Source organism: Aspergillus ruber (assembly GCF_000600275.1).
Source record: "Aspergillus ruber CBS 135680 unplaced genomic scaffold scaffold00021, whole genome shotgun sequence".
NCBI lineage: Eukaryota > Fungi > Ascomycota > Eurotiomycetes > Eurotiales > Aspergillaceae > Aspergillus > Aspergillus ruber.
Window position 1 is genome coordinate 290,314 of NW_024467317.1, and position 21,261 is coordinate 311,574.

Consider the following 21,261-nt stretch of genomic DNA (forward strand, 5'->3'; position numbering starts at 1 on the left):
TGAATGAATGGTGTCGCTGTTCGTGGTTTGCAAATCTTGAAGCGTCTACCAGCTTATAAAGGTGCGCAGGAGAAAGATGCCACCTTTGGAATGAAGTGATGCGTGGAAAGACGATCAATCAAACCACATTGCCAAGCACAGAGGGAAAGGACCGAGAATATCGATAAAACGGTGTGGGAGAAATCGAACAACCGTTACAAATGATACTTTAAGCAAAAAGCAAGTTATAGCGCAAAATGATAAAGTGATTTGATCTCACTGAAGAGTTGAATTCATGTGTCTCTCTGCCTCAGGCCACTACCCCACGCCAAGGCCATCCGGATCCAAAGCCAGCAAAAAAAAAAAAATCTACGATGATCTAGAGCATAACAAATCAACAATTACACGACTTCGATTTTACCTATTCTTCTCCCATACATATTATTGTGAATTGCCATTGATTATATCACTCAGTCGTTCTTTACAATATTTGACTTGCATTATTGCCCTCTCCTAATTCGTCTGCGCATATACATACGTCCATCGCAACCATGTCGCGCCCTGAAGATGTCTTGTAAGTTGACAATGATATACGAAACTTATCTCTTCCAATTTTTTTTTTTGGACATCCACGCTGACCCTTGGTTGTAATGAAGGCCTCCAGATCTCTTTTACAACGACAATGAGTCACGCAAATACACTACTTCCTCCCGTATCCGTAACATTCAATCCGACATGACCCATCGAGCCCTTGAGCTTCTCGATCTCAAATCTCCTTCTCTCATTCTCGACCTTGGGTGCGGCTCGGGTCTCTCCGGTGAAATCCTTTCCAGTCTCCCCGGCGAAGAAGGCGGGCCACACACCTGGATTGGTATGGACATTTCGCCCAGCATGCTGGACGTAGCTCTTCAACGAGACGTGGAAGGCGATTTGCTACTTGCAGACATCGGTCAGGGAGTACCGTTTCGACCTGGTTCCTTCGATGCGGCCATCAGTATTAGTGCAATCCAGTGGCTTTGCAATGCGGAAACCAGTGATGTGAGCTCTGAAGGCCGTCTTCGTCGCTTCTTTGAAGGTCTCTATGCCTGTCTTCGTCGAGGTGGACGTGCTGTCTGCCAATTCTATCCGAAAAATGACGCTCAACGGAGCATGATCAGTGCCGCTGCCATGCATGCTGGCTTCGGTGCGGGTATCCTGGAAGACGACCCGGGAACCAAAAACAGTAAATTGTATCTTGTGCTGACAGTTGGCGGTGGTGGCTTGAAGGGAGACATTACTGGCGTTGTCCAGGGCATGGATGAGGTTGATGTCCTAGATGCCAGAAAGAGGGCCATACAAAATAAAACATCATCATCGAAAAAAGGCGACAAAGCTTGGATCATGCGCAAGAAGGACCAGATGGAACGAAAAGGCAAGGTTGTGAAAGCGACCTCGAAGTACACCGGCAGAAAGAGACGACCGGCATTCTGAGCGTCGATCTATGTAAAATTCTTCTGATCGATGCAATGAGGTAAAGTGGTTCGTCCGAGAGTTCAATGAACAATGACCACTTTCGCCCCGGCAAAGCTCTTCAAGTGCGTTTCAAATAACCGCCGAAGGTCAACGATTCCCACGAACGATTGCTTAGTTGATTAGGCTCTCTTACTCTATGCCATGCAAGACATTCGACTTCGTCCTGTGATATCATCTCCAGATGGAGGGCATACCGTCGATTTCTTAGTAGTCGTGTTTGGACGGAGGCCTTAGGGAAGGGGGCTTCTAGAATTGGAGGACAAGCATAGGAGCCGATTTTTCAATATACCCGATATGAAATAGAAATACATAGTCACTTTAATGATAAGATGAAATGATACATAGACACGTTCTTTTGGTTCGCAAAACAAGAATGTATATATAGGTGGATATAATCTTACATATCCTATTCCATCGTTTTGATAGTCGGCAGGACGTTCTAGTTGATGTTAGGGTGAAGGATAATACATAGAAAGATGGAGTACCCCCAAGTAATCAATGAAGAGAGTTTTTCTTTCAAAGTCCCTCCATGGCTGACCTATAAGCCCTCATCATCATTGTAGTAGCGGCAAGAAAACTAAAGTGGTATCCCAAAGTTTACAGAGTCTCCATCTTGTCCAAGACAGCTCTGGTGAATTCGTGAGTGGTGGCCTGACCACCCATGTCGTGAGTCCTTGTTTTGCTATAAAACACAAGTATTAGCAAACGAATCTATTAGGAGAAGGGGGGAGGCATTGATGAATTTAGACATGGAATTATCTTTCACATACCCTTCACCGATCACGTCGTACACAGCCTTGGAGATACGGTTGGCGTGGTCGTCCAAACCGAGATGGCGGAGAAGCATGGAACCAGACAGGATCATAGCACTGGGGTTAGCCTGGTCCTTGCCCTTGATGTCCAGACCAACGTGACGGCATCCAGGCTCGAAGACAGCGACGTCGCGTCCCATGTTGGCGCCAGGAACAAGACCTGGACCACCGACAAGGGCAGCGCCGACATTGGAGAGAATGCCACCATAAAGGTTAGGCATGACCATGACGTCAAACTGCTGAGGCCGAGAGACAGCTTGCATGGAAGCGTTGTCGACGATCATGTCGTTGACCTCCAGGGTAGGGTAGTTCTCCGCGGTCTTGTGGAAGGTGCTACGGAACAGACCGTCGGCAAGCTTCATGATGTTGGCCTTGTGAATGCAAGTGACCTTCTTCCGGTTGTTGGCAAGGGCAAAGCCAAAAGCGAACTTGGCGATACGCTCGGACTTGGCGCGGGTGATGATCTTAAGCGACTCAACAACACCCTGGACAGACTGATGCTCGAGGCCGGAGTATTCACCCTCTGTGTTCTCACGGATGATGCAGAGATCAACATCCTTGTGGCGAGTCTCGTAGCCGGGGATATTCTTGATCAAGACAATCGAGGCATAGATATCGAGCTCTTGGCGCAGAGCGACGTTGAACGACTGGTGACCCGAACGCTCGACGGGGGTGAAAAGGATACCCTTCAAACCCAGCTTGTTGCGGCGAAGCGATGCAATGGATTCTTTAAACAGCTCCTCCGAGTGCTTGTTGCCCGTGTCCACACCACTGACGTCGACCTGTTCCCACTCAATGGGTACATTGTCGGCCTTGAAGATAGTCTTTACCGATTCGGCGACCTCGGCACCAATACCGTCACCTTAGAGGATATCAGCAAAACTGGCGATCAAGCTGCAATGGGAATTGCGAGCGGGGTCTGTAGATACCGGGAATGAGAGTGACAGTGTATTTGCCGCCATACTTGGTGGGCTTGAAGATGTCGGACTGGACGCTGGCGAACGCTACTCATAGATTGCACATGTTAATTACAAAACTTCAATGCAACAAGAGGGTAGTAGGGAGGCGACGCACATCGCGCAGGGGCCGAAGGGCGAACGAAAGATGTCGACGCCGTAGCGCGACGGAAAAAAGACTGCCAAGACCAATGTTAGACAAAAGTGAAAATCACAAGTCAAGTATGAACGGTAATGCCGGAAAGGGTTTAGAAAAAAGGAAAAGGGGGGGATTGGGCAGCATAGAGAAGTGAAATAGGGGAGTGAGAAACGGGGGAAAGCACAGTGGACTAAGTCCAAATTGAGAGGGTTGGAGAGGGGGGTTAGAGGGGAAAAAAAATGACATACCTGCACGGGCTGCGCTGTCCGCAAAGAGAACATAATGACAAGACTATGAGAGAGGAGAGGAGGTGGTAGGAGGGAGCTAAACCGTAGGACCCGTTTGGGAAAAGGAATAAAGAAGGGAAAGAAGATAATTAGGAGGGAAAAAGAGGAGAGATAGACATAATGCCGCAAAGAGCGAAAGACGGAAAAAACGGGCGCGGCTCGTCTCGGCAGCCGGTCGCGAGTTGGGTTGTTAGTGCGGGCCCCGGACCGATCTTATCTGCAATCGCATCACTCTGACAGACCTTGCCTCGATTCGGATATCAATTGTCTCAATAAGTATGCTCACCTCAATAAGTCTATGTTGTTTGAAAATACATTATTGAATCAAACTACGACAAACGGCAGCCTTATTGATCCTCCTATTCAGACACCTTTCCGGCCACATGGCATTACCCTGTACCACCACCGAAAACAAAAAGAAGCAGCATCCATTCACTCAGCAAAAAAAGAAAAAAAAAACAAAGAAGATGCCTTGCAGGTCTTGTAGACACAGCCAATGGCACAATACATCCAATTCCTATCGATGATTGGCCCATGCATCTTTTCTCGAATATGCGGTTGCTTTTTGCCTGCATTAGGGCTAGTTAATGCTTTCTTGGGTCACTTTATTCAGAACCACCGCCTGAATAGTTACTGGTTCTCCCGTCAATTAAAGCCGTCCTCCCTCAATTTATATTGGTCGCTCTTTTTCTCTCTTTCCATTCTCTGGAACTATCATTTCGGCGTATGAATAAGAGATGTCTATTGAGAGCGTCAATGTGGGACTTCCATCTAGCAATTGCTCTACTTTTTATTGTAATATAAATGCCTATGGCTCCTACTTAGAGAAAATCAACAACGTCCAACTCGATTCCCAATCTTTATTAGAGCTCTGAAATCCACAAGCCCAATTCCCTCTTACTGTCATCATTCTTCTTGTTCTCGAACAAACCTGCAAAATGAGGTTCACCCTCACTGCTCTTGTTGCCATCATAGCCGCCACCGTTGTCTACGCTGCCGCTATCCCTGCCAATAACGGTAATGGGTGTGCGCTATCTGAACAACCTTGCGGTCAAATGAAGCGTGCTGTCTCTGACACCTCTGAGATCAAGCGTTCTGCCAATGCCCTTGCCGAGGCCATTGAGGATATGCCGAAACTTCACATTCCGAGCTGGTGTGCTCTTCCTGGCCAAATCTGCAGCAAGTTCAAGCGCGCTGCCGACGCCCTCACAAAGGCTGCGACCGCTGTCGAATCCCACTAGTATAAGTAAGTTGACTCTCCTTCCCTTTTTTTTTTTTTTTTTTGCTTCTTGCAATGCTAACCCAATCTTGTAGTCGCCTTGAATCTTGTACACAATTTGCATCATCGCTCGTCAACAAGTTGTACATGGCATACTGCCCTAATGCCAGGGGGGTATACCATGTAAGCAACCATGTTCCCATTGTGAACTTTTACTTGTTTCGGTTATCACATGTCTAGGAGGGGAAGAAAAAAGAGGAGAAAGGGAGATAACGTTGATATACATGTTGTTATTCCGTTGCAATTGGTTGATTTCCCGTTCATTTGGCTTTGTTTGGTTGTATCTAGAGTCATCTATTAACTGGAATCTCGGCTCCGGCTCCCAATTTTGTTGAGTAGCACAGTCAAATTATTACATTCATTATACCCGTGCATTCAAAAAGAAAAGTAAGGGAACACGAGGCGGTCGATCAAATTATGACAGGTTTTTCAACAACCCTAATTTTCTTTATTTCCAGTACTTCTTAAGCAGACGGTACAGCCAAATTTAGACCATGGAATACCGGAGCTGCTCGAATGCCCCGTACTGGTACTCTGTTGGCTGCGAGTCTGTATGTTCCCACCATCGCTTGCTTTGGTAGATTGGGTCACTCGCAAGTCTATAGGGAGCACCAGTCGTGGGCTCGCTTGGTGGAGATGTCTGGTGACCCTTTCGCCCAGAGATTTCGTAGTCACGCCGGGCTAGGGCTTCATAACCTGAAACCATATATGGCTCCGCATACTGCTGTCTGTCTTCGTCTTCATTCCCATCCTGTACCATGTCATCCATGTCATGATCCCCCACAAATGCATTGTCATGATATTGATATTGATCATCGAGAAAGCATGTCCCTGGTGCTGGGTCTCTATCTGCTGTCTCTGGGCAAATTTGCCACATTTGAACCAAGCGTGACTTCTGTTCAGGTATGGCGCCCTCAAACAATTCAACTTGCCTCGGGGACAGCGTGAATGGGTCAATATTATGACTTCTCAGGATATTACACGTATCAGATGCCATAGGGGCTGGATATGTATCAAAGGACTTTTGCTCTTCAGGCCTGATTTTCTGGGCCTGCCGCGTTACATGCGACGAATGATGGTAGTGTTGGCTGACACTGTATATAATGGGAGATGGCTGGGAAGAAGAGATAGGCGAAGCAGGCGAAGAAGGCTCTGGGGTATCAGGGATACCTACAGTTCCCATGCTCATTTGCCTGTCGAAGAGCGCTGCTAGATCGTCTTGCAGTTTCAGGCTACTTTCAGACGCCGATAGTCCACACTACAAGTGCATGAAGTCAGTATATCTGTTATTATTTTCGATATAGGTAGTGGAAGGATATTACCTGGCTACAGTGAGGATTTTCAATAAAAGCAGCAAGCGAAGTGGATATGTCAGTCATCTGTCCACAGAATGGGCATCGGTGCAAGATGGATGAGGACATGGCTCGGGGTGCGATTTGCCAATGAATCGATAATATCGTTGTATGAAGGATTTAGGGCAATTGATAGTTCTCGTTCTTCCAGCAGAGTTCTTAAAACACCCTTAGGTGTTCAAAGGATAATGGCAATTGTAGATTTTTTTTATAAAAAAAATAAAAAATAAAATAAGATAAAATAAATAACAGTACTCATCTTTTGGGGGGGGGGCATGTATTTATTTCGTGGATTATCCCATATGAAAGTCAAATGACCGATATCGATGCCCAAGGAGAGTGGATTGGGCACTTGGGTGTATGGCCAACATTTTTCAGGTCATGCAAGAGTCAGGAACGAATCGGATGGTATATATGGTGCACGTAGAAAGTACCCCGTAGTGAGTAGTGTTTTTGCTAGATTAGCCTACTGTTGAGGTCCTCGCTGTTGCTGCAGTGGTTAGCATTACTAGGTCGGATATACATATACATCGGTTGATGCCACATTTATGTACACTAGTACATATTTATGAGCATTTTATTTTTTTTAGCATGGTAGTGCGTTTAACAGCATGTATCAACAGTAGAATACACAATAAGAGTAGTACCAAGAGAGTAAAGTACGCCATAGTACGTTGGATTTGTACTCCACAACCCTGGTACCAATAGACACCTGAGGCATAAAATGGCGATAAGGCAGAAACCCCGTGACGCGACTGCAGCTCACCTCCAGCTACAGGTTGTATCTTATCTTCCGGAGCTCCAACTCATCAGTTAGTTAAACATACCGGATCTCGTCCATCACGCACATTCTAGAAGTGGTATTTGGTGCTTTTTCCTTTTTACTTCATCCTAGGATCAACAGCGAAGCAGTTTGCTGTATCTCATCATCTGACGTTCCTCGGCGGGACACCTTGACAAGCCATGGTCTGCCCCCCTGCTGCCTCACAGCGTAATAACTCCCTCTTGCTAACGATAACCTGGACCAGACATCCATTGGTACTGGTTACGATCTTTCCAACTCCGTCTTCTCGCCAGACGGTCGGAATTTCCAGGTACAATTCATGCCATGAAACAACCGCCCTGAGCTCGTTTCACTAAATATGTCTACAGGTGGAATATGCAGCCAAGGCAGTCGAGAATGGTGGAACAGCTATAGGTATCAGGTGTACAGATGGCGTCGTGTTGGCTGTCGAGAAGATAATTACGAGCAAGCTTCTGAAACCGGGTGCGAACAAGAAGATAGCAACAGTGGATCGCCATGTTGGCATTGTGAGTTCCCCTCATTATTCTATTGGGTGACGGCAAGTGCTCAGTACTGATGTATGTAATCCCTAAATTCCAGGTATCAGCCGGACTCAACCCCGACGGTCGTCATTTCGTTGCCCGAGCCAGGGACGAAGCCTCGTCTTGGAGAAGCGCATACAAGGCGCCCGTACCGACCTCGGCGCTTGCTAACCGCCTTGGAAGTTATGTTCAAGCCTTTACACTCTACTCTAGCGTGCGGCCATTCGGCGTGACATCTATCGTTGGAGGCTGGGACTCCGAGGGCGAGTTGGCAGTTGACGGCCAAGTCGGAACCGGACCAAAGTCGGGAGCTGGTGGAAAGGTTGAAGGCGCCAAGGCCGGTGGGCCTGGGCTATATATGATTGAACCTAGCGGCCTTTACTGGGTGTGTCTCTATTTATCCTATTTGCCTGTTATAACCAAATGTTAACCTCTTCCCAGGGTTACTATGGCGCCGCCACTGGAAAGGGAAGGCAAGCCGCGAAAGCCGAACTTGAGAAATTAGACTTGCTCTCTGGTAACTTGAGCCTGGTCGATGCTGTCAAAGAAGCAGCTCGAATCATTTATGTCGCCCACGAAGATAGTAAGGACAAGGATTTTGAGCTGGAGATGACCTGGATCAGTTCTCTGGATGGCCCTACCAAGGGAAGACACGAGGAAGTGCCGAAAGAGCTCTTCGAGGAAGCGGAGACTGCAGCAAAGAAAGCCTTGGAAGGAGAAGATGATGAAGAAGAGGAGGGTTCGAAAGGTGCCGCCAATGAAGGTGAACTGATGGAGGAATGATCACCATAGGCTTGGATTGAAATGATTTAAAGACGTCCAGTATGTATTCAAAATAGATATCAGATTGACAAGTCGGCGCCGCCATAATACTATTAGCAGCCAGTTTTGTGTCCATTTATACTATCCAGTATGATTCTCGGCCCACCTGGTTAGATTCTACCCTCAGCCCAGTTTGCTCTCTTCAAGCCAAGCTCCACGGCAGCATTTCCCCAGTCTTCTCCATGGTTGTGCATGCCATTCTTACCCAACCCAGCTCGGTCCAGGCCTTGTTCCTCGCTCAAGAGAGTGAGCACACCAAAGATGACCGGTACACCGGATTCAATTTGGATACGCATCAGCCCATGAGTCACAGCCTCACAAATGTACTCAAAGTGCATGGTTGATCCTTTGATCAAGACACCGATGGCGATAACAGCGTCAAATGGTCGAGACGTTGCAGATGATTGTGATGCTGCGGTAGAGGCCTTGCTGAGATCCGGAGTCGACGATGACAGCAGATCCGTAGCACTGACGCCTTCGGCGGACGGAGAGCCTTTAGCAGCTTGAATCTGCGAAGCCGCATACATCCTAAATGATGCATTGTTAGATATTTTCTGTTTTTCTTTCCAGGGCCCAAAAAGCGTTGGCTTACCGCTGAGCAGCAAATGGCAATTCATAACTGCCTGGGACGGTTTCCACAGTGATATTTTCCTCTCGAACACCGGCCGAAAACAACTGCCTTTTGGCACCCTCCAACAGAGGACCAATTATCGCCATGTTCCATCTCGCATGGACAATCGCGATCCGGAGCCCAGAACCTGTCAAGGAACCGATGAGCAATTGCCATCAACAGATAAAAAAAAAAAGCAATAGTCCTATCTCACCGTCATAGGTCGGAGCAACACCTGGACCTTTCAAAGATGCCATTTTTGCCTCTTTAATCCCTTAGGGAAAAATAAATAAATAATAATAATTCAAGATATAGCTTTCTCAGTTGTTCAATATAACAGACTCTGCGTACGACGTAGCATTAAATAATCCCGGTGCCGTTGTATGAGAGATATAGGTATCTGGAATATGGTGGGGGATCCGAGCTATGTACTCCTGTACCCAGTAAATTGCGTAGTGGGATTATACTGTTCATGTATTATTACGTACCCAAGTAGATGATCCCCCACTTCCGACTACTTCTGACCATCGCTACAGATAGATTGTTGTCACGATTGTTACAAAACTAAGATAAACAGGGGTGTCTACCTGCGCTAGTCCAGACAGAGTAGTCTTATTAGCTTGTATATCATGTCCATATAAAGCTAACTATGTATTGAATTCATGGAAAATCCCACTGCCACTGAAACTGCGAATCATACCCACTATTCTGTACTCCTTGAACCAATACTCCTATCTGAAACAATGGGAGACAAAGCGCCATGAGTATCGAGACTTTGAAGTAACATTAAGGATGCATAATGCGTGAGTGCAATATTCGCATTCTTTCTGTCATAATAGAGAACGAAGGCTATTAAAAAAAAAAAAAGTACGTAAAGGAGTTAAAAAAAAAACAAGTGATTGGGATATAATAAAAAAGAAAAGAGGGGGATGTGGTATTGACTCGTGTCCCACAATCTATCACCATATATTTGCGTTACCGGCCGGAGCAATCTTACTCCACGGTAACTGACTTGGCCAGATTGCGAGGGAAATCGACATTGAGACCCTCCCCGACGGCGAGCCAATAAGCAACGAGCTGCAGCGGGATAACATTGAGAAGACCCTGAAGACAATCGACAGTCTTTGGAACCTCGATCTTCTCTGTTTGGGCTGAAGAGAACTCGGGGTCATCGTGGTTGCAAATGACAATAGGACGACCACTGCGGGCAATGACTATTGATAGAAGCTCGTGTTAGAGATACTGTCTCATGTGAACCGTTGACATCGGTTGGCTGGTTTCACTCACCTTGTTGATACGCGTTCAGAGACTTCGAGAAAAGGTTGTCACGCGTGAGAATCATGATGATGGGTAGGTTCTCATCCACAAGGGCGAGAACACCATGCTTCAGCTCACCCGACATGACGGCCTCACAGTGGAGGTAAGAGATTTCCTTAATCTTAAGAGCTCCTGTGCGTAATTGTGAGATACCACTCCAAGTTGAATAGGCTGAAAGGGAGGGAATGGAATGGGTGCTTACCTTCGAGGGCTGTTGGGAACTGGCTGCCTCGTCCCAGCAAAAGCAAGCTCTTTTGGTGTTTGAAGAATTTGGCGCACATTTGCTTGATGGGTTCGTTGAGCTTCAAGATCTCCTTGAACTGCTCCGAAACCTTGGCGAGGCATTCAATAATCTCCTCTCGTCTCTTCTGTTTCGAGGCGCGATCCTCGCTGAGAGAAAGAGCAAACATGATCATGGCCACAAACTGCGATGTATACGCCTTTGTGGACGCCACACCGATCTCAGGACCAGCGTTGATGTGAACACCGCAGTGTGTCAGGAGGGAGATAGAAGATCCGACAACGTTGACAATTCCAACCGTCAAGGCGCCTCGTTCCAGACAGTAGCGAAGGGCCATGAGGGAGTCTGCGGTCTCTCCGGACTGGGAGACGAACACGCAGGTGTCATCACGGAAGACCGGTGCTTGTCTGTCCAAAAAGTCGGAAGCCAATTCTACGGAAATTGGAATCTCGGTGAGTTCTTCAAAAACACCACGCACGGCCATGCATGAATGGTAACTGGTTCCACAGGCAACAAAAATAATTCTCCGACAACGGCGGATAGTTGAAATGTACTGCCGGAGGCCACCAAGTGTCACCTGCTTGTTGGCAACATCCAAACGTCCTCTCATGGTGTTCACAATGGACTCGGGCTGTTCGAAAATTTCTTTTTGCATGAAATGGTCAAACGCGCCTTTCATAATTTCCTGCAGTTCGAGCTCAATGGTCTGGATGGCGCGAACATTGGAAGTGCCATCATCCTTGGTTAGACGATGAATGTTCAGCTGACCCTCGTGAACGTGGGCGATGTCATCGTCTTCGAGGTAAAGGACCTTCTTCGTGTGCTCGACGATCGCAGAAGGGTCAGAAGACAGGAAAAATTCTGCGGGCTGAGGAACACCATCATCGGAGAGGAAAGCACGAGACTGAGACCGGTGCAGCAGCGATTTGTCGGGAGGAGCAAGAAGACCCGTGGCAGAATTCTTGATGGCTACATTCTGCGATGCCTGTTCCGCAGGAAGGGGCTTATCTTCCGAGTACTCGACATCGACGAAGTCCACCTTCATCTTCTTCGAAGTTCGCACACCGATAACCAAAGGCGATCCCTTGCGAGCCGCAATGACTTCATGAGGGAAATGCACAGACTTGATAAGGAGACCAAAGGCACCTTCGAGTTCCTTCACGACGGCCTTTGCGAGGACGGTGAAGTCAATATCCGGCTGCTGGTCGAACAGATACTTGGTCAGCTTAGCAATGCACTCGGTATCAGTTTCTGTCTCGAAACGGAAGCCCTTGCTCTCCAGTAGAGCTCTGAGTTCTTTGTAGTTGGTGATGATTCCATTATGAACGATGGAGAATTCCCAATTCAGGTCAGACCTGTTTAAAAAAGATAACACGGTCATTTATTAGCCGTCTCGAACAGAAAAGGGAGGGAGTACCGAAGGCATATGCAATTAATTTACCTGTGAGGATGGCAATTCTGGCGGGAAGGGGTGCCGTGGGTAGCCCAGCGTGTGTGAGCAATACCAGCGTGTGACTCAAAAGTCTTGGTCAAGTCCGGCTTGCATTCATTGATAAGCTCCTTCAACTTTGCAACTTTTCCGACTTCTTTGTAGGCAGCCACTTCTTTCTTCTTGTTGCCGTCAATAGCAAGTCCGGCCGAGTCATAACCACGGTACTCGAGTCTTGAAAGTCCATTGAGCAAAGTATCCAGGATGAATTTACGGTCTCTCTCAACGAGATAATTGATGTAACCGAAGATACCACTGCATCCTGTTAATAAATCTCAAGAATGAGATGGCAACTATGTGATGTGTCCACATACCACATTGTGAATTATGAGTGAAAAGGCAATGAAAGAGGGAGAGGGATGTATGCGAATCACACAAAGTTCCTGGAAGACGGAGAAAACCAAGTTAGTAATAGTTGGATGAAGGGATAGCGGGATAAGTAGGACTAGTATGCCCTACAGGTCGAGATCGGTTTGGTGAATGGGAAACAAATGAACAGACTTACTTTTGTATGGAAAAGAGGAAGATGAGATGGGGATGATGAAGGGAAGAATTGGAAATATGAAGGGGAAGAGGAAGAGGGTGGAAAGAAGTACGAAGGGAAAGAAGGAAGGAAGGAGTAGAGAGGAAGAGAGAAGTTGTTGATCAAGATCGACGGACTTTATGAGGGAGGGGGAGGGGGAGCTGTCTATGTTTTATGTGGTCAGATCGACCCACCACCCAAACCAAGGGAAGCTGCTGCTGGAAATTTTTTTTTCTCTCTATGGACCGGGACCAGGGGCCAATGTTAGGTAAAACTGCGGAGACTCCCAATTACTAGTCCCATTACTACTAATAGTAATAATGGAGAAAGGAAGTGGCCAACGAGCGTCTGCGCCTCACACAAGTCGGTCGGTATGTCTCACTTGGCCGACAACCACCGTCCCATGGGAATACTAGTACGGAGTACGGAGTCCTCGGTACATATTCTGTATGCTGTATGAATGCCTTTTTACAGTTGGCTAGTCTCCACCTGCTGCCAACTTGCCACGAGAGGTCAAAAATCTAACACATCAGATTCAAAGAATGAAGGCATGCGGTCTGTAATGGATTCTCTGACCGACAAGGTGAGACTTGGCAACAGTCGCTAGTATGTACATGGTATATATCCAAGTGATGGGCAAAATTGCATGCAGCAAACTACTAGTGGTGTTCTGTACAGAGAGAAGGTATTGAAAGATTATTTGCCTGCTATTCGTAGCATGTATGTACTGTACTCTGTACAACAAGGATCATGAAGTATGTACATGCTCATTCGCACATTCTCAGAATGTACTCCAGCAAGGGCTGCTAGTATTGCTATGTACAGTACTCTGTACGGAGTAAGTACTCCGTAGTACAAGTATGCATATAGTACGGACATCGTATAATCTAGGATCATGACGTGAGAATTTTCTAGCCCTTCGTTTTCCACGCACAGCCTTTGGTGAATTTTATAAATAGTGTGGTTTTTGCTACTTCGGGGTATGTACGGAGTACCTTAATTATCTTCTCTCCCATGGAATGAGGTACCGAATCCATAAGAGAGTTGCTATTTTTGCATTACGGGGTCCTCGGCGCAGCACATATACTACTATTATTGGGTTGGTTCTCGGACTGCCCGCAAAAGAAGAATGGAAAACTGTTATATGGGAATTGGGAGACGTGCTTCGTTGTCAAAATTCCCGAGCGATATGCCACTACAGTACTAATATTTAAAAATAGAGCATTGATGTATGGAATAAAACTATTCTGTACAGAGTACGGAGTATACTCCGTATATATGTAGTATCACCGCATCTTTAACTCGCCGGTTACCGCAAAATGTATGCGGGTCTACTCCATACCATGCATAGTACGAACAAAAAAACTTCCAGCACCCATGATATGTGAGGTGGCCGAGAAGTTCGGATTGGCCATACTATATTCTTTTGAACCTCTCGAGTTTCAACAGGAAGCGGTTTCTTAAGATCGGTTGAAAGTGATGATTTCAGGTGATGAACACAGGGATTCTGGTGTAGTCAGTCATATCCTGCCGTCATGTTTCTGGAAAAGCCTTGTCTCTTTTCTTTTTTCTTTCTTTTGTTCTTCTGCCCGCGCGCCTATCCTCTGCCTCTATTCCGTACCCGAGGGCACATACAGAATTTTTTTTTTTCCACATTAGGCTCTCCAAGGAATCTGTCTCGATAAAATCATATGTAATAATTTCTTCTACCACTATTCATTGCTATTCTTTAGGGTGCATTTCCTCCATGTTCTTTCCCCCGCCACTTAAGCCATTGTCGCCGTGATTTCCTGTTTGCGCGCCTGGGTCGCGTTAATCGGGAAGTTCTCCAGAGTCCGAACACTTCCTGCGAAAGACACCAACACCCGCTCCTTGTATTATATACCATTTTACCTCAACTCTTTCTGCCCTTTTTTTTTCTTCTTCCCTCCTATTTCATTCTTAATATCGTCTTTCTCTGAGACTTCACACCTTGTCCAACTTCCAGCATTCCCTCCTTTCAATGCTCCATGCAATTCCAATGAAACCTTAAATCTGAAGTTTTCCATCTCGCCCGCGTCAGGAGAGCTTCCTGGATATATGTACTCATACTAGGCGATCCACGTTTCGTTAAGGATGCTGCCAAGTGATCGCGGCATCTCGTTATTTGGCGTGTAGCCATCTCCCATCATGTCGCGCTCCTCAGCCGGCTTCGCAGATTTCTTCCCCACTGCACCGTCAGTTCTCCAACAAAAGCGCTTCAGAGCCGCCCAGGAGTTGCCGCATCCGAAACTTCATAACGAGCACGAGAGCAATGAGGAACGCCCTGCATGCTTCGTGGAGCCCAACACCGTCAAGGATGTGATGCATGGTGGCACGTTTGCTCAGCCGGGATCGGAGTCGCATGATGAATCGGCCAAGGTATCGTTTGAGACCACAGGGATTGGATCTACGAGCTCTATGAGTACAGGACCTTCAGCATCTGGTTCTTCACTTTCCCAGATCGGTCCGTCGCATTTAAATGAAATGCATACAGACACCCTTACTCCGCTCACGAATGTCGAATCATCACCACCCTGTAAATCAAGTCCCCAACCGAGCAAAATCATGAATGGCGTTACCAATGCCAACCAGGTGAAATCTCGAGGCGAAGAGCAACGAGTCGCTATTACGCCTCTACACACCCCTCCTACCCCTCAACCGCAGGAACATACTATTGAAAATAGGGTCAGCGGTTATAAGTTGGTCTACGATCCCGACAGTGACCGGCGGCCATCGTCATCGTCAAAGGACAGACGGAGGAAACCGGAATACGTGGACATTGTTTTTAATGGGCAAAATGGATGCCCTCCGGATCCCCGTTTGGCCATCCCGAATTACACCCGGGGGGCCGGATGCAAACAGAAGCCAAAATATCGGCCGTCTCCTTATATGTTGAAATCGTGGCCTTATGACTCGGCAACTACGATAGGCCCTGGGCCTCCCACGCAGATAGCGGTCACAGGATTCGATCCCTTAACCCCAATCGCGCCAATAAGTGCGCTTTTCTCGAGTTTTGGAGAGATTACGGAAATCAACAATCGCACCGATCCTATTACTGGCAGATTTTTGGGGGTCTGCTCTATCAGATACAAAGATACCAGTTCGTTTCGAGGAGGAAGTCCAATACTTGCAGCCAGCGCGGCCAAACGAGCCTACCTCGAATGCAAAAAAGAGCAACGCATTGGAACTCGCAGAATAAGGGTGGAGTTGGATCGCGATGGCATCCTCGCTGAGAAGATTGTGTCCAAGGCTACTGATCCTCGGAGGTTGGGGCATAAGAAAGCCGAAGAAACAAAACCTGATCCCCAGTCCAAGAGGAATGAGCCACCTCCAACAGCGCCAAAAGGTCCTTCAGGGAGATCCTCAATGCGTCCAATGCCTGCCGTACCCGAAGGGCCGAGGGCAGTCTTTTCGAAGCCCGCCGTACCGTCTTTAGTCGAGGAAACACCAGTGCTGAATCAAATCAAGCGCGACCCGTATATCTTCGTTGCACATTGCTATGTGCCAGTTCTCAGTACGACTGTTCCGCACCTGAAAAAGAGACTCAAGCTGTTCAACTGGAAAGACATCCGTTGCGATAAAACCGGTTACTATATCATATTTGAAAATTCTCGGCGCGGGGAGGAGGAAACCGAACGCTGCTACAAGATATGCCACATGAAGCCGTTGTTTACCTATATCATGAACATGGAAAGTCAGCCATACGGTAATCCTAATTACGAACGGAGCCCAAGCCCCGAACGACTCGAAGCGGAGAAGAGAGAGAAAGCCGAAGCAGAAAGACTGGAAAAAGAGGCTAAAATTGATGTTGAGGAAGAGAAGAAACTCCGGGTGATTGATTTGGACCCTTGTAGGGAGGTTTTAACCATGATTATTCGCGATCTGAAAGACAAGCTTCTCGAAGATGTGAAGTCCCGTATCGCAGCCCCTGCATTATATGATTACCTTGATCCAGATCGCCATGCGGCCAAGAGAAAGGAATTAGGCATCTCTGATCCAGAGGGAACCAGACAGCCCACATTTCGCCTTGGTTTCGATGCATCCAGCGAGACACCGGATTCCCGCTCGGAGCTGTCCAATGTTCAACGGCCTTTCGGAACGTCCAATCTTAATGTCCTTGCCCTTCCGCGGATTCGAAAAGCGCATCGCTTGAACCGGGCGGATGCTTTCTTGGATGAAAGGCGCAAACAACCTGTGCGAAGGAGGGAAGTGCGGCCTCTTTACCACCGGCTACAACAGCTACATGATCATGATGATTCAGATGATGACCAAAGAACACCGTTCACCAGGGACACCGACGAACAGGAGAGCCGGCCTCTTAGTCGAATGAGCTCAATTGATTCGGGGTCTGATAATGATGAGCAGTCTATGCTTGGGACTTTACAAACATCGGTCACTGAACTCCCGGTACGCCAATATTATAATGAAACGGAGGGAGATGATATTGCCACAGAGAGCGCAGCCAACTCACAATCTAATGACGCTAGCGGCCTCTCTCCGATGTCTCGCAAGAGAAAGAGAATTAACGAAGACCATGAGGCGCGCAAGAGGCAAAGGGAAGACGAGGAACCGTTTGCTATTAACTCTGTTAACAAACCAGAAGATGAGCACACGAAATCGCCCGTCTCACTCGCGACAGGCGGTAATAGAACTGTTACAGATGGTCCCCCGGATATTGTACTGAGTTCTACGATACTGGAAGAGGATCAGAGTTCCAAAGATCCTTCAGAGAGATGCGGCCTAGAGGCTTCCATGTACGAGAAGGATCATGCTGAAAAAGTACATGTTTTTGGTGATGGTATCGATGAAGTGGACCAGCCAGAAGAATCAAAGATTGAAGTGGAATGGCGAGTGTCTAATGATGAACCCCGTCCTACAGTCCTGGATGACGAGGCGATTATCCTGGATCTCGACGGTTGGCAGAATCTGATAAAGGATGAAGAAGATCTACATTTCTTGCGAGATGTTCTAGCCAGCCAACCGAAGGCCAATCTTGGAAACTTAGCAGCATGGGCGTGGAGACAAAAGGAGATCAAAGCACTGAACCGTCCAGGAGACCTTGGCCCTGTGCATGAAGAGACGATCATTCATGGTTATTACGTCGTTAATGCAACAGGCGCTGCTCGAACGGAGGGAAGGAAGAGAATTTTGGAGTCAGAGAAATCAAAATACCTACCCCATCGGATTAAGGTCCAGAAGGCTCGGGAGGAAAGGGAGGCCAAAGCGAAAAGTGACCCTCAGGCGACTGCCGCTGAGGCTGCCAGAATCGCCGCTGCGAAAACGATTTCGAAGTCAACTTCAAGATCAACAAGAGTCAATAACCGCCGTCTAATTGCCGATATCAATGCGCAGAAACAAGCCCTTCCCATGCAAAGCGGAGACGGCGATGTTCTTCGCTTCAACCAGTTAAAAAAACGGAAAAAGCCTGTTCGCTTTGCTCGGTCTGCGATCCACAACTGGGGACTTTATGCCGAGGAAAACATATCAGCGAACGATATGATCATCGAATATGTGGGAGAGAAGGTACGACAACAGGTGGCAGATATGAGAGAGAGGCAATATTTGAAAAGTGGCATTGGTAGCAGCTATCTCTTTCGTATCGATGAAAACACCGTCATAGATGCTACGAAACGGGGCGGCATTGCCAGGTTCATTAACCACAGCTGCACGCCTAATTGCACTGCCAAGATCATCAAGGTCGATGGCAGTAAACGAATCGTTATATATGCGTTAAGGGACATTGAGCGAGGTAAGTGTCCAGTGGATACTAGATCCCGGAACATGGTAGAGTTGGTTTGATTAACGATGATCCAGATGAGGAATTGACTTATGACTACAAATTTGAAAGGGAATGGGACAGTGATGACAGGATCCCATGCCTCTGCGGCTCTACTGGTTGTAAAGGATTTCTTAATTAAAAACAGAAATCATCATGGAAGCTATTCATTTTCTTTTCCTACTCTTCGCTTTCTTTTTCTACACGGCGCTCTGATAAAGGGTCTTTATCACGGAATTGGTCTTGAGGCGTTTTGGTTGAAGCCTGGGAATAATTATGCAGGACTTTTTTTTTAAAAAAAAAATTCTGGCAATGCGTTTGTGTTTTAATATGCGAAATAGCTATGACAACCATGTACCATATATTATAGAATAAATATCACTATGTCAGGTGGACCATTCAACAGATACAAAAGCTCGGGCCATTATGGGATGATGAACTTTCACACGACTAACCCCTTGCTTAGGAAACTCTTCTGTACATTAACTATACCGAGAGGATTATTGTCAACCACTGTTGTTCGATGAGCATGCATTATATTTAATTTGATGCGTATATTTGTACTCTGTACTGTACAGAGTAGAGCGTCCATGAACCATCTATCCGAAGATTTTCAAACTGCAAAAGATCAGCAAGCGGTCAAAACATGTGCAATTCATCGAGGTCGAGGTTCACGGACCCAAATGACTGGGGAGAAGAAAATTCGCAATTCCTTCTTTGATCGTATACTCATGGCCACAGTTACCACATTTCAATTTCCCTTCCATGACCTGGGTCTCCAGAAGTAATCTGTGCAGGTCCCTCAGAATCTGCTCATCATTCAAGGTATCACCCTCTGGTTTTGTGTCTGGGATTCCGGGAAAGCCAAGCTATGAAACATCATCAGTGTAAAGTACAGCAATAATGATTAGACAGAACTTTGAAAGCTTACCTCATTGACAATCACCTGCAGTCCATCCCAATCAAGCCTGCGGATAATATTCTGTATGAATTCTGCCTGGAAATCTAGCTCCTGGAGTTCAAGCTCGGCATCATGAAAATGAAGTGGAAATGATGCTGGTGATGCTTTACAACCCTTCACAGCACAGGTCATGAAATTGGCAGTAACTACTTTCATTGTTCCAAGTGGTTGCTGAGGAAACAGACAGAGGAACGAATGACAAAATATAGAAAATATAGGTTGTGTTTAATGGTTATGCTTTGAAAAAAAAAAAATAAAAATAAAAATAAAAGAAAAAGAAAAAGAAGAAAAGAGTATTGAGAGGATTGTGTTTGTTTTGTGTTAAAGAACAATGTGGTTTTTTTCTTTTCTTTCTCATTTTTTTCCCTGGGCCCTGCGACTGCATCAAGTCTTTACTACCCAGGGCTAGCCCTGCTATGGAAGCTATTGGGACTTCTATATACTCCTGATTCACCAGATATACCACTAATATTTCGAATGATGACTAGGATACTATCTGATCAAGACATCCACCATGTCTTGATCAGCAATGTCACAATCTATGAGGCAAGCATTGGAATCCAGCAGGTCGCCATCAAATAAAAGATAAAGATTCTTTTCAGCGGGTATTTTTTGTGTGTCCTTAAAAGCAGAGATGATCTGGGATACTCGAGTCTTCTGGCTGACTTTCATTCCAAAGTCATCAAGTTCAGGACACCTTAAGATAATTTTCATTAGCACATCTCGCTCCTCGTTCCCAATATCGGGAGGATCTGGTCCAATTTGAGATTCCGCCGTGAATGATGTTCGCGGTTGTTGCTGTTTTTGTTTGAAAGCAAAGAAATCATGTGTAACTGCTTCAACATGGATGTGCTGCCCGTCGTTAACTGATGGGTAATGGATGTCCGAAAAGCCATCAGAACTGTTCACAACATTGACACCCAAGCTTTTACATGTCGTGACATCGAACAATCGCCGGCCCTCCCATGTCAGATATACAGACGATTGCAATTCTCCAGTAATACCTTGACGCTTGCACCATGCTAAGCGGGCCCCTTTCAATGACTGAGAAGCTTTTCGATGAATAATCAAAGGTTCCGTATTTTCAATTTCTGATGTTATCAGTATTTGGACGACCACATCATCTTGAAGGCTCTTGTCACGCCAGGTTGCCTTATATTCGCTTTTATTATTATCACGTAGAGTTTTTCCAAAGTCAGGCTCATCATCGGAAAAATCATTCGCCTCTTCGTGCATACACGGGGCAAATTCGGATGAATTATTGCAATGATCATTGACCTGGCTATTTGACTGAATGTCCGCTGCAGGTCCACAGTCTGATGCAGAGATATTATGGCCATGAACAGTGTCGCTTTCATGAATAGGTCTTATTCGCTGCACCTGATGCCAGCTAGCCTGTTTCTCCTTTTGTAATACACTGGGGGGGCAAGGTTCTGGCCTAATAGAAGAGTTCTGGTCGTTTATTACTCCGGAGACCTTGTCTAGTGGTGTATCCCCCCTTACACCGACTTGGTTTGAATTTTGACGGTCCTTAGATGTCTTGCCATCCGCTCTTTGATCATCACGGGCAGATTCAATTGCCGATCTTTCCCGTGCTTCTTTTGTCGCGGCGATGATATCGGCATAAGTGTGCTCCGAGCGTCGATAGAAATCAGGAACTGAATCCTCAATTCCCCTTTTTGCCCAGGACGGCCTCCTGAAATAAGATCGCATAGCGTGGTTGTGGTTCTTCCAGGCACCAAAAAGAGGATATCACAACTTATGTGCGAATTGAAGGCCTCTATATTGGTGTGGTGTGCGGAGTAAAATAAATAAGTGAGGAAATTCAATAATAATGTGGTGGACAAATCTTGGCGCGT

General features: G+C 46.6%; 11 protein-coding genes across 11 annotated transcripts; 4 read left to right on the top strand and 7 right to left on the bottom strand.

Moving 5' to 3' along the window:
- The first annotated feature begins 372 nt into the window (after positions 1-372).
- On the top strand, positions 373-1,844 carry EURHEDRAFT_532170 (18S rRNA methyltransferase BUD23). The gene is made up of 2 exons (XM_040787213.1): positions 373-553; positions 636-1,844. The coding sequence occupies exons 1-2, from the start codon at positions 531-533 to the stop codon at positions 1,447-1,449; spliced, it is 837 nt and encodes a 278-aa protein (XP_040637190.1). The 5' UTR covers positions 373-530; the 3' UTR covers positions 1,450-1,844.
- On the bottom strand, positions 1,779-3,734 carry EURHEDRAFT_414322 (isocitrate dehydrogenase (NAD(+)) IDH1). Its single transcript, XM_040782394.1, has 5 exons — positions 3,647-3,734; positions 3,378-3,438; positions 3,233-3,307; positions 2,262-3,165; positions 1,779-2,173 (listed from the first exon to the last, which is right to left on the bottom strand). The coding sequence occupies exons 1-5, from the start codon at positions 3,677-3,679 to the stop codon at positions 2,089-2,091; spliced, it is 1,158 nt and encodes a 385-aa protein (XP_040637191.1). The 5' UTR covers positions 3,680-3,734; the 3' UTR covers positions 1,779-2,088.
- A 785-nt stretch (positions 3,735-4,519) lies between these two features.
- On the top strand, positions 4,520-5,358 carry EURHEDRAFT_150068 (mating alpha-pheromone PpgA). Its single transcript, XM_040777785.1, has 2 exons — positions 4,520-4,931; positions 5,000-5,358. The coding sequence occupies exon 1, from the start codon at positions 4,624-4,626 to the stop codon at positions 4,924-4,926; it is 303 nt and encodes a 100-aa protein (XP_040637192.1). The 5' UTR covers positions 4,520-4,623; the 3' UTR covers positions 4,927-4,931; positions 5,000-5,358.
- Positions 5,183-6,766, bottom strand: EURHEDRAFT_414325 (uncharacterized protein). The gene is made up of 2 exons (XM_040782395.1): positions 6,287-6,766; positions 5,183-6,222 (listed from the first exon to the last, which is right to left on the bottom strand). The coding sequence occupies exons 1-2, from the start codon at positions 6,383-6,385 to the stop codon at positions 5,452-5,454; spliced, it is 870 nt and encodes a 289-aa protein (XP_040637193.1). The 5' UTR covers positions 6,386-6,766; the 3' UTR covers positions 5,183-5,451.
- A 141-nt stretch (positions 6,767-6,907) lies between these two features.
- On the top strand, positions 6,908-8,425 carry EURHEDRAFT_524685 (proteasome core particle subunit alpha 7; the record flags this gene model as incomplete). The annotated part of the gene is made up of 5 exons (XM_040786935.1): positions 6,908-6,985; positions 7,345-7,410; positions 7,469-7,627; positions 7,701-8,027; positions 8,084-8,425. The coding sequence occupies 5 exons, from the start codon at positions 6,908-6,910 to the stop codon at positions 8,423-8,425; spliced, it is 972 nt and encodes a 323-aa protein (XP_040637194.1).
- Positions 8,426-8,574: 149 nt separating this feature from the next.
- Positions 8,575-9,331, bottom strand: EURHEDRAFT_379215 (lumazine synthase RIB4; the record flags this gene model as incomplete). Its single annotated transcript, XM_040779147.1, has 3 exons — positions 8,575-8,992; positions 9,057-9,222; positions 9,289-9,331. 3 exons carry the CDS (start codon positions 9,329-9,331, stop codon positions 8,575-8,577), a joined length of 627 nt encoding a protein of 208 aa, XP_040637195.1.
- A 736-nt stretch (positions 9,332-10,067) lies between these two features.
- gfa1 (glutamine--fructose-6-phosphate transaminase (isomerizing) GFA1) lies at positions 10,068-12,440 on the bottom strand (the record flags this gene model as incomplete). Its single annotated transcript, XM_040779148.1, has 5 exons — positions 10,068-10,288; positions 10,362-10,523; positions 10,594-11,987; positions 12,074-12,376; positions 12,436-12,440. The coding sequence occupies 5 exons, from the start codon at positions 12,438-12,440 to the stop codon at positions 10,068-10,070; spliced, it is 2,085 nt and encodes a 694-aa protein (XP_040637196.1).
- An 814-nt stretch (positions 12,441-13,254) lies between these two features.
- On the bottom strand, positions 13,255-13,626 carry EURHEDRAFT_150202 (uncharacterized protein). The gene has a single exon (XM_040777788.1). The coding sequence runs from the start codon at positions 13,539-13,541 to the stop codon at positions 13,341-13,343; it is 201 nt and encodes a 66-aa protein (XP_040637197.1). The 5' UTR covers positions 13,542-13,626; the 3' UTR covers positions 13,255-13,340.
- Positions 13,627-14,813: 1,187 nt separating this feature from the next.
- Positions 14,814-18,583, top strand: set1 (histone methyltransferase SET1; the record flags this gene model as incomplete). Its single annotated transcript, XM_040784615.1, has 2 exons — positions 14,814-18,414; positions 18,480-18,583. 2 exons carry the CDS (start codon positions 14,814-14,816, stop codon positions 18,581-18,583), a joined length of 3,705 nt encoding a protein of 1,234 aa, XP_040637198.1.
- A 341-nt stretch (positions 18,584-18,924) lies between these two features.
- Positions 18,925-19,726, bottom strand: EURHEDRAFT_150198 (RNA methylation protein TRM112). The gene is made up of 3 exons (XM_040777787.1): positions 19,373-19,726; positions 19,121-19,310; positions 18,925-19,059 (listed from the first exon to the last, which is right to left on the bottom strand). The coding sequence occupies exons 1-3, from the start codon at positions 19,556-19,558 to the stop codon at positions 19,055-19,057; spliced, it is 381 nt and encodes a 126-aa protein (XP_040637199.1). The 5' UTR covers positions 19,559-19,726; the 3' UTR covers positions 18,925-19,054.
- Positions 19,647-21,198, bottom strand: EURHEDRAFT_414333 (small ubiquitin-related modifier domain-containing protein). The gene has a single exon (XM_040782396.1). The coding sequence runs from the start codon at positions 21,113-21,115 to the stop codon at positions 19,895-19,897; it is 1,221 nt and encodes a 406-aa protein (XP_040637200.1). The 5' UTR covers positions 21,116-21,198; the 3' UTR covers positions 19,647-19,894.
- Between the last annotated feature and the right edge of the window lie 63 nt (positions 21,199-21,261).

Bases quoted from the DNA above. Each gene is read 5' to 3' on its own strand.
- EURHEDRAFT_414325 (XM_040782395.1), bottom strand. From the start codon at position 6,385: ATGTCCTCATCCATCTTGCACCGATGCCCATTCTGTGGACAGATGACT. The intron at 6,223-6,286 runs GTAATATCCTTC...ATGCACTTGTAG, and splicing joins AAAATCCTCACTGTAGCCAG to TGTGGACTATCGGCGTCTGA.
- EURHEDRAFT_150068 (XM_040777785.1), top strand. From the start codon at position 4,624: ATGAGGTTCACCCTCACTGCTCTTGTTGCCATCATAGCCGCCACCGTT.
- EURHEDRAFT_150202 (XM_040777788.1), bottom strand. From the start codon at position 13,541: ATGATCCTAGATTATACGATGTCCGTACTATATGCATACTTGTACTAC.
- EURHEDRAFT_532170 (XM_040787213.1), top strand. From the start codon at position 531: ATGTCGCGCCCTGAAGATGTCTT. The intron at 554-635 runs GTAAGTTGACAA...GTTGTAATGAAG, and splicing joins TCGCGCCCTGAAGATGTCTT to GCCTCCAGATCTCTTTTACA.
- EURHEDRAFT_414322 (XM_040782394.1), bottom strand. From the start codon at position 3,679: ATGTTCTCTTTGCGGACAGCGCAGCCCGTGCAG. The intron at 3,439-3,646 runs GTATGTCATTTT...TGGTCTTGGCAG, and splicing joins GGACAGCGCAGCCCGTGCAG to TCTTTTTTCCGTCGCGCTAC. The intron at 3,166-3,232 runs GTATCTACAGAC...ATATCCTCTAAG, and splicing joins CACTGTCACTCTCATTCCCG to GTGACGGTATTGGTGCCGAG.
- EURHEDRAFT_150198 (XM_040777787.1), bottom strand. From the start codon at position 19,558: ATGAAAGTAGTTACTGCCAATTTCATGACCTGTGCTGTGAAGGGTTGT. The intron at 19,311-19,372 runs GTAAGCTTTCAA...GATGTTTCATAG, and splicing joins TGCAGGTGATTGTCAATGAG to CTTGGCTTTCCCGGAATCCC.
- EURHEDRAFT_414333 (XM_040782396.1), bottom strand. From the start codon at position 21,115: ATGCGATCTTATTTCAGGAGGCCGTCCTGGGCAAAAAGGGGAATTGAG.